Below are 13,879 nucleotides of genomic sequence, written 5' to 3'. Positions count from 1 at the left end.
TGGAATGCAGGATCAGGGTTAAGCAGTGCCCAGGCTCCCTGCTCTCCTGGGATTCACAATCACACACATCTCTGCCCCTAAATAAATTGGAGTAATTGCTTTTAAAAGTAAACATTCCATCTACTCTTTCTCCCCACAGTATTGCCATCCTTTTTCATCTTAAAAGTCAAGTTTTGAAGCACAGCAGCAGCAACCAGAGACTGTGGAAATCACAAGAGAAGCCCTAAATTATTGTGAGGTTTTATAGAAGTAATAAATCTGATGTATATATATTTTATTTTTTTTAATTTGCCTTCAGTAGTTTGCGCCCTTAGCATTTGCATTTTGAAATTTCACTTTGAAGTCTGTGAGCTGGAAACTCATTTAAAAATAAATAAGAAGAGAGTCCAGGAGCCCAGGGCTTCAGGAAGGAGGGGGAATAGCACAGGGCTTGTGCTACCAGGAGGAAAATTCAATGTTGTGATTGAAGTGAGTCAGGACAGCCTGGCAGGCACAGGAGGGACAGGGGGACAGAGCAGTTTGCAGCTATTTTGTGAATTTTGACATTTTGATAGAGTTTGGCTCAGGATTTAGCTCAGCAGAGCAATGTCTTAATCTGTGTTAGAAATCCAAGTGCCTGAGGAAAAACCACCCCCTTGATTTTAGGCAATTTGTATTTCCCTGAGTGCTGCTCTTTATTAATTGCAGTCTCAGAAGAGATTCTCTTTCTCCCTTCTGCAACTGCAATATAAAAATTATAAAAAAGATAAAAATCCCCTGCCATGGGTGTGGATTAATAACTGGGAATGTGCCCCTGGATTCTGACCCATTTAAATCTTTTCATTAAATCCCATGTGCCTGTTGATTTTCCATCCTCCTGGGCAGTGACATTCCAGGGATAATGCTGAATTCCCCAGTGCTTCATATACTTTAGCATTTTTGGGGAATCTTGTGAAAATGAGGATTTTTCTTGGCTCCAACACCCAGAAATGTGAGAGAATCTCCCTTTGAAAACCAAACCAAACTGGACAAAAAAAAAGTCCTTTAAAAAGAACTTTAAAATCAACCATTGTTTAAATTTGTCTGAGGATTTTAGGGATCAGGATGGCACTGGAGCACTGGGATTTCAGAGCACAAGGATTCTTGGGGGTTGGATCAACACCTGGGAGGCAGAATAAAAAATTACAGTGATACCCTCATCAGAATAAAACCAATTTCATCCTTGCACCTTCCTGCTCACAGAAATCTGGAGCTGTTCTGGGGATGGAATGCAGCAGATCCTGGTTATTCCCTGTGTTTTTACACAGCAACATAAACTGCAGGGGAATAAAGGCTGTGCTGAATTAATTGAATTATTTCAGAGATGAGTTTGTCCACTAATTCCTTATCGACTTTGGGCTTTAAATAGCATTAAGGACCCGTGGTAAAACTCAATTAAAACTCAGGAATGCAGCTGGAGCAGGGTAAGGTCACATCTGTGCACGAGGTGGAATAATGGAACCTGTTCCCTTGGCTTGGCTCTGTGTCTGCTGTAATTGCAGCAAAATTGAATCACTTTAATGTGATCATGGCCTGCCCCTTCTGTGAGGACAGCAAGGTGCAATTAATTAATTAATTATGAGCCCTCTGTAGCCTCTGTGGGTACAGGGACCAAGCAATTGAACTCCTGTTCCCCTGGGAAATGCTGGGGGGTGATGGGAAAGGCAGAGCTGGAATCTGCAGCAGGAATTTTCATTTTCCTGTTTAGGGATTTTCACAGGTTTTTATTTTCCTGTTTTCTCCCTGCTGCTCAAGTGACTCTCAAGGAAACTCCTGGTGGAGCCATCATACACCTGGTGCTGTTACAGGTTCCTCTAAACACATTCCAGGGCTCATCTTTTTAATCAAATTAAATCAAATCAAACTTGAAAGGTGCTGTGAAGGCCCAGCTTTGTGTGGGGTGTTGGAAAGCAGCAGGAAGGAGTTGGGATTAAGTCCATGGGCACAAGGAAAACTGGGGATTGGGGCACATCTTGGTACTCAGATTCATGTCAGGTTGTATTGACACCACATTTTGTCTTGCTTAAAGGTCTCTCCCTGTTCAAGCTGTATTTCATGGGAACATCTCATCCTTGGATGTTTAAATCAGCAGTGGGAATAGATAAATCTGACAGTGCTGTGCTGTGGCTGTAGTGACTCAGACCCAAAAGCTGGGAAATCAGTGATGCCAGATCTCTCTGGAGAGCTCCTTGTGTGCATTTCTCAGGCACAGATTCAGGGTTTGTGACATCCCTTCCCTGTCTGCACCACCCTGCCCTGTGGGGATATCCCAGGGAATGTTTCCTTTTTGGAAAATCCTGGTTCCTCTGCTCATCTGCATTGCCCAGGACGTGCTCTCAGCTCCATTTGCATCCCTGCACTGGGAATTATTTCAGGAGCAGAGCCTGAAGGGGCACACACTGTTCCCTCTCCCTCTTGGACCTCTTTGGGGCCAGTTGCCTTTTCATTTTTTCTGTTTTATTGGATTGTTCAAAGGCTGCCAGCTGGATGTAGGTAAGTGGAGGTTTTCTGTGCTGCAGTCTGCAGGCAGCAAGCATCACAGTGCAGCCATTTAGCCCTGGCAACTGCTTCCTCTTTTTCCAGATGATTCCAGCAGCTCTTTTTGTGTTCAGCCTATTGTCAAACACTGCCACAAAGACTTGGGGTATTAATCCTGTCATCTGTTCAGAGAGTGGAACTGCTGAGTGGGCTGTGCTGGGGATGAGGAGCTGCAGGTGCAGGGTGTTGTCAGAGTTTGTGCAATGTCACAATTCCCTCCTGTGTCTCCAGCACTTCCCAGAGAGGGGAATGTGCCAGAGCAAAGGTCTGGAGGTGGAGAATGAGCTGCAGGAGTGATGGAGAGGCACAGCCCTGCTTTCCCCTGCCAAGGGGAGCTGGGTCCAGCACTGGGGGCTGACAGCAAATGGATTTACCAAACAGCTCCCCAGGCTGTGGCTGCTGAACAGAGCAGGAGTCATGGTCCTGCAGGCTGGGCAGGATCTGTGTGCCCAGAGAGCTGGATGTGTGTGCCCAGAGCTGGATGTGTGTGCAGGTCCTGCTCCTGCAGCAGGGCTGGTTCAGCAGTGTCTGTGAAAACCCAAGAACCTCTCTGCAGGCTCAGACTCCCACTAGAGCTGCAGTTCTGCCTCTCTACCCCCACATTTATAGAATTCCCTCCTCCCCAGGGCTGTGTCTGCCCCAAACTGACCACCAAGCACTCCCTGGGATTGTCCTTTAACTGGTTAACAGGGCAAACAGGGAAAAACCATTTCCCTCAAACCCACTCCCTGCAAAACATTTGGTTTTTAAACCAACGATTTCACAGCTCTAATTTGAGATCAGCACAGCTGAGGGGCTGCAAATTGGGTGGCAGGAGCTTCTTACACCAGAGCAGCTGCCAAAGCATCTTAACATGGAGCTTGTGCCCTGAGGGGAGAGAGGATCTGCTCCAAACTGCTGATCCAGGCTCCTGGCTCCCCGCTGGATGCTCCAGCCAGCACTTCTGGGGCCCTGCAGCTTTTGGATCCTTCTCTGTGAGCACCCAGGAGCAGGGAGGGCTCCTGAGCTGAGTGCCAGGGGAATGAGCTGCATCTCCAATCCCAACAGCTCAAGTTGATTTTTTTCAGAGGGCTCAGACAGGATGGAGAGGGAGGGTTGTGTTGTTGGCACATCCAGATGTGTTTTGTGTTGCTGGCACATCCAGATGTGTTGATTCCAGCCAGACACTGAGCATTAGCAGTGCAGGGAAAAAATATGTGCTTGGGCTTCCAGTGGGAAGCAAAACCAGAAAGATTTTTTCCATTTCTTCCAGCTGGAAGGTGATGCCAGGAGCTGTTGTTTCAGAGTCTGGATTTCTGTGGGAGGGGGAGTGAGATGCACCTTTGAATGTGCATCAGGAAAATCTACACAGAGAAAATGCAGAGCACAGAAAGTAGGTCTGGCTGCTGGCTGTCACTTCAGTGAAAATCAAGTGTGTTGTGGAAATCTTTGCGTGTCTCTTAAAAAAACAAACAAAACAACAAAAACAAATACAAGAGCATCTGCCTGGGTATAAATACACCTGTTTTTTTTCTGATTTTGTAGTTCCCATTACAGCATATGCCAATTTTTCTGGCATGCTAGAAGAGCAGGAACATCTCCAGGAACTGCTCAGGTTACAAGACCCAGATAAAAGCTGCATTTATAAAGATACAGCCAGCTTGGTCTTGCAGAGAACAAATGCACTGGGGATCTTGTGGCTACCAGACTTCTCTCCCTTCTTTTTACATGTTTTGCCAAATCCTTTGCTGGCTGGAAGGTGACTATTGAGACAGCACTGAAAGTTCAGCAGTGGTTTGTTGAAAACAAATAATGGATAAATAATGTGATTTTTTTTTTTCTCAGTGACCACCCTTAGATATCCTGAGGCACTGGGAGGAAGGGCAGGCACCTCTGGAAGGATGTGCTGTCCCTGGGGGTGGAACAATGTCCAGTGAGCCCCAGCACAGCTGATGGGACTGGGTTTGTTGTTTATTAAAGACAGACCTTTGTACAGCAGGAACAGAAAATCCTATTTCTGTCCCAATCAAAGCTCTGCTCCCATAGCTGCTGTTATTGGCAAACTCAGTCACTTTGGTATTTACAGAGAAGTATTTATGGGAAGGGCTGGATGGTGAGAAAGCTTCATCTGCTTTCATTTTGCTCTGGTGTGGGACTCTGTTTCATCCCTGAGCCCTTTCCATGGCATCCCAGTCTTGGACTCTCCTTTCTGAGCAGGGAATCATCCTTTGGGTTCCCCTTTTCCCCCCAGGTCACTGGGATGGTTCAGGGTGTCTGGGAGCAGCCAGGCTGGTTGTGTGTGGGGTATGACAGCAGCAGCAGCACAGAGCTTGGGTGCTGCAGAGAGATTAAAAGAAGCTTCTCTAATAAATGCAATTACACAAACATGCTCGAGCCATGTGTCCTATTTAATTCCTCCCCAAGAAAAGAGGCATTCCTCAGGGCACTGAGGAGTCAAAGAGATATCCCAGTGCCTCAGGCATCCTCTCTGGGTCCTGGGTGGCAACTAATATTGGACTTGAGAGTCCTCTGAAGATCAGTCATCCCTCCAGGACCCAGGAATTCTGTGCCAGGCAGGGATTTTGTAGCTGGCAGAGCCCTTGCTGCCCTGCAGACCTCACAGGCAGCTGGCACTGCTGGCTGTGGCTCCCTGCCCAGGTGCCCCGTGGCATTTTTGCCCTCTGAGGTGCCTCTGCTGTGTGGAAAGGATCGTTTTGCAATTGGGGATCTTCCCAAGGAAGCTGTCAGGGTTTGGACTGCCTTTCCTCCAGGCAGGAATTGGGCACTGATGGAAGGGGACAGCCCAAGGAGGGCAGAGATTGTTTTATTTGATGTGAGGTTGCTCTTAAGCAAATAAAGGAGCATTGTTAGAGGGCTCAGAGGAAAAACATGAATGTTTCCCTTTTCCCTCAAAACCCTGTGTCCCCTCTTTTAAGCTGAAATCAGCTGAGGTTTAAAAAAACCACTAAACATTCCAAGATTCCTGGGTGAAGCACAAAGTAAAGGATTAAATGCTGCAGAAAAGCTGCTTTTTGACTTGCCCAGCCCCTGCCCCTTGGCACAGACATTCCCTGAGGTGTCCCACAAGGTCACCTGTGTACAGCACCAAATGTTTAATTCAGCTTGTGCCTGTCAAAGCACATTAAAAATGCAGGTGGCACTTGGTGCCCATCAGCCAGGCCCAGGGGGATGGCACAGAGCTGGGAATGCTGCAGTGTCCTGCCAGGCTGGCACTGCCCTGACCCTCCCAAACTCTGCCTTGCCATGGGATGCTCTCAGGTGCTGAAATGTGGGGCAGGGAGGCTGTGCCTGGATTATCTGAGCTGCTCTGCTTTTTTGGTTTTTGCTCTGTGCTTCTCTTGTCCATCTCCTGCTGGGTTTAGCAGTCCTGAAGCTGTGCCAGGTGCCAGTGGGGATGTGAGGCTGGCACACCCCTCAGAGCCTTTTGGGAAATCTCAGAGCTGTGTTTGTGTGCAAAGTCCTGGCACAGACAGATCCCAGCCCTCAGCTCCCTTCAGCACCTGGCTGTGCAATTCCCAAGGCAAAAATCCACCTGCAAGTGCACTTTGAAAAGAGATTCAAACCAATTTTTGGCAGCCTTCAGGCGAGGCTGAGGAGTGGTGTGGAGTTCATAAACACCAAAAGGGTGAAAAGAGATTTTGCTGGGATGTAAGAGAGAAAACTCAGCTCTGGAGCAGCACATTGGGCCTGTATGAAAACACTGGAAATTCCAGGTGTGTCCTGTGCACAGGGCAGGTGTTGGAGCTCTTTCCTCTCAAGCAGCCAACTGAGCTTTATTTTTTTGCTTTCCAGTCCTTCCAGGGCAGCCAAGGACGAGCGTACCTCTTCAACTCCGTGTGAGTACCCTGCGTGGCTCGGGGCACATTTAACAAAAAGGAAAATAAACCCATCATTTCCTCCAGAAAACCTCTGCCTGGGACTTGGGAACTTCCTGGAGAAAGAGGCAGAAATAGCCCCTGATTCATGTTTCAGTGGTGTAGAGGTTGCAGATAAGCAGCAAGGAAAAGGTGATTTTTTTCGTCATCAGCTTGAGAAATCCGAGCTAATGGCTGAGTCATCCTCCTCTCCCAGGATGTAGCTGGACCAAAGAGGCAGAGTTTTGTAAATGTGGAGATAGATGAGATCTAAATATGCACTTCATAAAAACTAAGTGATTTTCCCAGTGACTGGAAATAGTTTTTTGGGGAGGTCAGTGCTGCTCTGTCTTTCGGCGCTGCTGATTTCAGTCACATTTTTAAATTTTGAAAGTCAAAGCACCATTTTATCAATTTGAGAATGAAAATCTTTCTCAAATGCCTAATTAGCACAAGTGACAAGAGTGTTATTAATCTCCTGCTCAAAGCTTTCATTGAGTTTTTTAGCTGAATAAAAAATCCCATTTTACCTTTTCATTCTGCTCTGGAACCGTGAGAAATCTTCCAGGCACAGCTGGGAAACTCAGAACCTCCTGCTCATGTTTTCAAACATTCAATGAAATCATTGTCAGCTTTATTGGAGCATCTTGATGTGGAAAGGCACTAATGGGGAGCATCATCTGTGCTTTGTCCCAGAGTTAACGTGGGCTGTGGCCCTGCAGAGGAGCGGGTGTTGTTAACAGGACTGCACGCCGTGGCAGATATTTACTGTGAAAACTGCAAAACCACGCTGGGCTGGAAATATGTGAGTATTTTGGGAGCCCAAAATGCAGGTTTTCATCTGTTTTCCTCCTGCTTTTGTGTGTGTTGTATTTGGAAAAAAAAAATCGGCTTTAATGTAGTTTTGGGGTTTTTTTCATTAAGAATTTACACCTGGTTTTTGTGAGGTGACATTTAACATAAATGAGGGTAATTTCAGTCTTGTGGTTCACATTTTTTTGCTATTATTCTAGATGTTATCAGAATAATAGAATGCTCCATTAATCCTGTGTCCTTCCCACTGGAAATGCTGTTGAACATGAGTTTATCTGTTTGCTCTTTAAAAATTCAATTACCTTCCAATAAAGTTTAATGTTACCTCCTCATTTCTGCTTCTGGAGGCCCACACCATTTTGTCCAAACATTTCCACCAGTGTCTGAACAAATCCTAGTTTGTGTGCATGGCCTCTGGGCAGAAATATTCTTCACTAAGCTGTAAAAGGAAAGCATCAGAAATTGAGGAGGTGGAATCCCTGCAGAAGCTCAGATCTGTTCACAGTGGGATTTTCTCCTGGGATCCCATTCCCACATTAAATTCCCCATAATTCCTCCCATTCCCAGAGAGAGAACCACTTCATTTCTAACAAACATCAATAAATTCCCAAAGCACCCTGCAGAGAGCTGGATTTTACCCCCAGGGATCCCTAAATCCTGTCCCTAGGAGCATTTGCCATTGCCCTGCAGAAATCTGCACAGTCCATGCTGCCAGTTCCTTTTTCCCCGTGTAAAGGCAGCTAGAAGCAGGATTTTAGATCCTAGAAGCAGGATTTAAGATCCCTAGAAGCAGGATTTAAGATCCTAGAAGCAGGATTTAAGATCCTAGAAGCAGGATTTGGGATTCTAGAAGCAGAGTTGAAGATTCCAGAAGCAGGATTTTTTTTATTTTTTATTTTAAGATTGCAGAAGCAGGATTTAAGATTCCAGAAGCAATATTTAATCTTCCAGAACAAGATTTTACATTTCAGATGCAGGATTTAGGATTCCAGAAGCAGGGTTTCAGATTCCAGAAGCAGAATTTAAGATTCTACAAACAGGATTTTTTTAAGATTCCAGAAGCAATATTTCAAGATTCCAGAAGCAGGATTTGATATTCCAGAAGCAGAATTTAAGATTCCAGAAGCAGGATTTGATATTCCAGAAGCCGAATTTAAGATTCCAGAAGCAGGATTTAAGATTCTAGAAGCAGGATTTGATATTCCAGAAGCAGAATTTAGGATTTGAGAAGCAGGATTTGATATTCCAGAAGCAGGATTTTTTAGATTCTAGAAGCAGGATTTTTTTTTTTTTTTAAATTGCAGAAGCCAGATTTAGAATTCCAGAAGCAGAGTTTAAGATTCCAGAAGCAGGATAAATTTTTTTTTTAAAAAAGATTCCAGAAGCAGGATTTGATATTCCAGAAGCAGAATTTAGGATTCCAGAAGCAGAATTTGATATTCCAGAAGCAGGATTTAGGGTTTGATATTCCAGAAGCAGAATTTAGGATTTGAGAAGCAGGATTTTATATTCCAGAAGCAGGATTTGATATTCCAGAAGCAGGAGTTTTGAGATTCAAGAAGCAGGAATTTTTTTTATTATTATTCCAGAAGCCAGATTTAGAATTCCAGAAGCAGAGTTTAAGATTCCAGAAGCAGGATAACTTTTTTTTTTTTTTTTTTTTTTTAAAGATTCCAGAAGCAGTATTTGATATTCCAGAAGCAGGATTTTTTTATTATTATTCCAGAAGCCAGATTTAGGATTCCAGAAGCAGGATATTTTTTTTTTTTAAGATTCCAGAAGCAGGATTTAAGATTTTTTTCCCCTGGGAGCCAAGAGAAGAGCTGCAGTTGATTTTTTCTCAGTGGGAGCACTCCCAGCTCCGATCCATAGCACAATTTCCATCCACACTTCACCTCAACCTCACTCCTCCTCCTCCTCTCCTTGCAGGAACACGCTTTTGAAAGCAGCCAGAAGTATAAAGAAGGCAAATACATCATTGAACTAGCTCACATGATCAAGGATAATGGCTGGGATTGAGTGCAGAGCCCAGCCCAGCAGCGTGTCCAGATGCCATCAACCGAACATTTATCCAAGAGTGAGAGAGTGACTGAACGCTTGGTTCCATGCATTTAGAGGCTCTGCAACCCGGGAGCATCTTCACACCCTTCTCCATCTTTATTGGTGACTGGCCTCTAAATTTCTGTCTCTCTGTCTCTTTGCTTTGTCTCTGTTTGTGAGTTGACCCTGGCTGCTTCTCTCTCTGTTCTGGCGTTGGCTCAGAGAACGCACCGAGCGCCCAACAGCCATTCCATGTGCCCAGTGCTCGATCCAGCCTGACCTGGGCTCTGCTGGCACCTCCCAGGTGCTCCAGGCTTGGGCAGGAGAAGGTGGGAGAGGGGTGGGGGAGTGGGGGAACCACCACAAAGTGATGCTGTGCTTCTCCTTTCAGTCCTGGTTAAGCGAGGCTTGAAACCATCTCCTTGTCTGAGTGGACAGAGAAATAACCTGCTTGTCTGAGAAGGACACAGAAATCATGTGCTTGGCTAAATGGATAGAGAAATATCTACTTGTTTGAATGGATAGAGAAATATCTACTTGTCTGAAAAGGCCAGGGAAATATCTCCTTGTGTAAAAGGACAGAAGTTACCTCACAGCTGTGTTTTCTCTCCAAATCCCCGATCCAGAACCTGTTCCCCCCACAATCTGTGTTCTGTTTGCTATTTTTGAGCTCCTTGTTTGAGGGGGCAGGACCTGGAGGCTGCAGAGATTCCCTGCCTCTCCTTTTTCTTGCTGGTTCAGGGTGGGGAGGCTGAACATCCCAACAGAGCACAGCCACGTGGAGCTGGAGAAACCAAATCCTGACTCTTGAGCCCTTCAGAGAGGAGCAGAAAATCACTTCAGGCACAAGGAGGCTGCAGCTGCAGCCCAGGAAATGTGGAGGGGTGAGAAAAAGGCAAAAAGGCAAAAAGGCACGTGTGAGGCAGGGAGAGGAAATTCCCTAGAGGAGGAGGATGGGGACAAACAGTGCCAGAGGGCACCCCTGGATTTCCTGGCCTCCCCTGAGCACCCTGGGCGGTGTTTTTACCAATCTTTGACAAGTGCAAGCAGGAAAGTTCTGTTCCAGAAGCTTTTCCTTGAGTGCCAGGCTCCAGTGGGGGAGGCTGGCACAGAGCTGGGGTGAGGAGGGAGCTGAGATCTGGTGGTTGTGTTGCACAGGTGAATATTTCAAGCCCTGAGGTTTCCCCCCCTTTTCCCACTCCCAGAAGCACAGGGAGAATGAGAAAGAAAAAAAAAGAAATTCAACATCTTCCCACCACCCCTGGAATGATCCATGCCTTGAGGGGTCGATGTGGGTGTCAGAAGGGACAAGGATCCTTCCCATTTGAATTGTTCCATGGGAATTCCTGAGCACCTTCCCGAGGTGGATGTGGGGAGGGGAATTGTGTTACTCCAAAATCCCACTGAGGAGTTTGCTCTGCAGCACCCAGCCAGTGGCTGGTGCAGAACCCAGGACTGTTGAGCTGAGTTCGTTTTCTCTCTCCCCAAGTGAATTTTTCTTTTTGTTGGCAGAATTCTTTCAAGTAGGTTAATCCATGGGGGGAAATCTTTCTTAATCCAGAAGGAAAGAGTGTTGTGCAGGGGTGGTGGCTCCTTATGAAACAGAAGCTCTGGAGCTGTCAGCTGTTGTCACTGAGATTTTAGGGGGCTGTGGAGGAATCATTTGTTGTTAAATTGGCAGGGAATGTGAATAGAGACTCTCCTTAAGGATCAGGGTGAATTCAGTGTTGGATCCTTGTGCTGAAACCCAAACCTGATGAAGCAAAGTTGGGTTTTTTATTGTCTCTCAAAGCTCTGTTCTTGACAGCCTTGGAGAAATGAGGTGGAGCTGGCCAGGTCCTGCAGGGGATGGAGTTTGTGACCAGCCTGTCCAGAGGTGGCTCCTGCCCTCACCCTCCTGCTCTGGCTGTGTAACAATTGCTTCAGCTTTTGTTTTGGATTGTCTCTGCTTCCATCAGCCACATTCCCTCTGGTGACAAATCCAGGAAAAATCAAAAATTCCACAGCACCTGCTGTCTTGTGGATTCTGGCACTGACCTGTCCTTTATTGAGGATCCATGGCAATTTATTGGGTTTTGACTAGTGGGAAGTAATTCCTGTTCTTCAGAGAGCTCTTCAGTCTCCACAGAGCCTTTAAAGGAGCTGGGAGAGGTGAGGGCTGATCCCAGATCCTGTGAGGTTGAGAAGAGCACACAGGGCTCAGGGTTTGATGTTGGGATTTGCAGTGACTGCTGATCTCAAAGTGATACAAAAGGCAGGGCTGTGCAGAGAACTGCTCTGAGAAACACCAGAGACTGCTGCCAGGTGGAAATGTTTTTATCCATTCATTTGGGACAACAAAGGACAATGCCCCATCAGACCTGGCTGGTTTTTACTGGCCACAAGTGTTGGGCTTTTAATGGCAACCAGTCCAAGCTTGAGTCTTAATGTGCTTGTAACTGGTTTTGTCCCTTCAGCCTCTTGCTGAGAGCCTGGCCTTGAGCCCTGGTGGGAATTCAATGTGTGGCTGTGCCTGTCCCTGCACCCAGAACATCCCTGTGATGTCCTCAGAGCATCCCTGGGCAGTGGCTGTGATGTCCTGCACAGGAGGATGAGGAGGGGTGGCCTTGTGCAGCTCCTGTGTGTGTCCACTGAACAGCAGGAATTCATTTCTTGGGCTGCTGGCTGGAATTTGGGATCTGTGCTGGTGGGGGAGCCACAGTGACACACTCAGAGATAACCAAAGAACTTCCCTGCTGAGCTGAGCTGAGCCAGCTGGGGCCTCTTCCCAGGAGAGATGGAGATGTGCCCATGGCAGCTGCTCCCTGAGCTGTGGTGCTGCTCTCCAGGGCAGCATCCTCAGGAAAACACAGCAGTGAGTCTTCCTCCTTCTCTTGGTGTCTGGGCAGCTGTGAGCAGCCTTGAGTTTACATCCCCCCTCCACCCCAAAGCTCAGACTTGAGTAAGTTTGAAATTGTTGTTGCTTTGGTGGATTGTCTTGGTGTGAAATCCTGACCCCTGTAAGAAATATTCAGATGATAATATATACAAAGCAGAAAAAATAACCCCCCCAGACGTTATCTTGTGAAATATTCTTTTGTAAATAATATTTAATTTTTTTAAAAGAAATAATATATTTGGTGCTGTTTTCTCAGAGCCCCTCCCTGAGAGCACTTTTTTTTCTTTTTTTTTTTTTTTTGTTGTTGTTGTTTATGATGATCCTGTTTCCTTCTGTTATTTGTTGGAAAATATGTTTAAAGGGAAACAAAAATCCTAATTGACATTGTCCTGTGAGGTGGATCCGTGCTTGCTGTGGGTGTGGCAGGAGAGGGCACTCCCAGCTGGGGATGTTTGGGCTGCAGGCACTCCCAGGGCTCCAGGTCCAGGCTGGGATTTCCTCTTGCACCAGAATTGGCTGGAGTAGATCTGGAGCTGCAGGAATTGGGGTTGGGCAGCAGCTGCAGCCTCACATTTATTGTTGCAGCAGGGATGGAGGATGGAGCTTTTAACTCCATGTTGATTTTAACCTAAACCATAAATCTTTGGATCCTGATTTTATTTCTGAGGGGAGGTTTTTTTTGTTGTTGTTTTATTTTTTTCAACCAGGCTGCTACATAACAAATCAGAGTAAAAGTTTACCTCTCGTGGCAGTAAAGTTCATTTCTTTTGTTCTCCTTTCTGTCTTTGATCTCCCCCCTTCTCACTCTCCTTCGTTTTTATTTCATTTGGTCTCTTGTTTATCCCAAAGTGGACCAACAGCACAAACCACTGGACTGTGTTTTGCTGAGCAAGGAGCTGTTCAAGAACTGTTTCATTCTCTGGGTTTGGTGCACAACTTCAAACCACACAGGAAAAAAAAAACAAAAACCAAACCCTGTGAAACAAACCCTGTTGTTCTCGTGATGATCAAGTGAGAATTTTCCCTGTGTGCATTTTTCTGCCTGCTCTGTCAGAGGGTGTGAATCATGCATTTCACTGCACCCCTGCTCTGGGGATGAAGAGGGGACACCACACACCAAGCTCAGCTCAGTGCTCAGAAACAATCAGGTTAGACAGATTTTCTGCAGAAATCCTGGTGAAAAAGAACGAGCAGAAGAGGGGAAACAAAATCATCTTGAATTCAGAAAAAAAAAATTAAAAAATTAAAAAATCAACATATTTAAATGCAAGCAGAATGGCATTGTGTAAGGTACAACCACAAATAAGCTGTTCTCATTGTTCCAACTGTGTGTATCCTTTGTTTTGTTCTTCCTAAGGAAATGGGAATGCTTTCCCCACTGACAAAACTAAGGACAATATTTCCAATACCAGCCTGTCTATGGATGCTCTTGTGTTTACAAATTGTGTACACTTTTATTTCTTTGATCTTATTTTAATTTTTTTTTTCAGGTCATTTGCTTCAGTCATAAATGCAATTGTTTGTTTTCAAATAATTGGTTTTCACCTTTTCATGTATTTGTACATGTAAATAGTTCTTCAGTATTAGAGGGAGGCGTATTGTTTGTCATATTTACAATATGTGTTGGTGCTCATTTGAGAAAATAAAATTTTCAAGTACTAAAGCTGCTGCTGAAGGTTTCTGCTTTATTCTCTGCAAATCCCTGAAATCCTGAGCTGCTCCCAGGGGATGGGATCCA

General features: G+C 45.6%; 1 protein-coding gene across 1 annotated transcript in view; it reads left to right on the top strand.

Annotated features, from left to right (window-relative positions):
• YPEL2 (yippee like 2) overlaps window positions 1-13,804 on the top strand; it is a 31,806-nt gene extending 18,002 nt beyond the window's left edge. Inside the window, exons 3-5 of the mRNA XM_033078094.2 lie at window positions 6,349-6,392; window positions 7,107-7,215; window positions 9,153-13,804. Coding sequence (XP_032933985.1) covers window positions 6,349-6,392; window positions 7,107-7,215; window positions 9,153-9,242 — 243 coding nt within the window. The 3' untranslated portion in view covers window positions 9,243-13,804. The remainder of the gene's footprint in view (window positions 1-6,348; window positions 6,393-7,106; window positions 7,216-9,152) is intronic.
• The last annotated feature ends 75 nt before the right edge of the window (window positions 13,805-13,879 follow it).

Source organism: Catharus ustulatus, chromosome 22 (assembly GCF_009819885.2).
Source record: "Catharus ustulatus isolate bCatUst1 chromosome 22, bCatUst1.pri.v2, whole genome shotgun sequence".
Lineage (NCBI taxonomy): Eukaryota > Metazoa > Chordata > Aves > Passeriformes > Turdidae > Catharus > Catharus ustulatus.
Note: the sequence above shows the minus strand (reverse complement) of the source record. Positions and strands in the feature narration are given on the sequence as shown.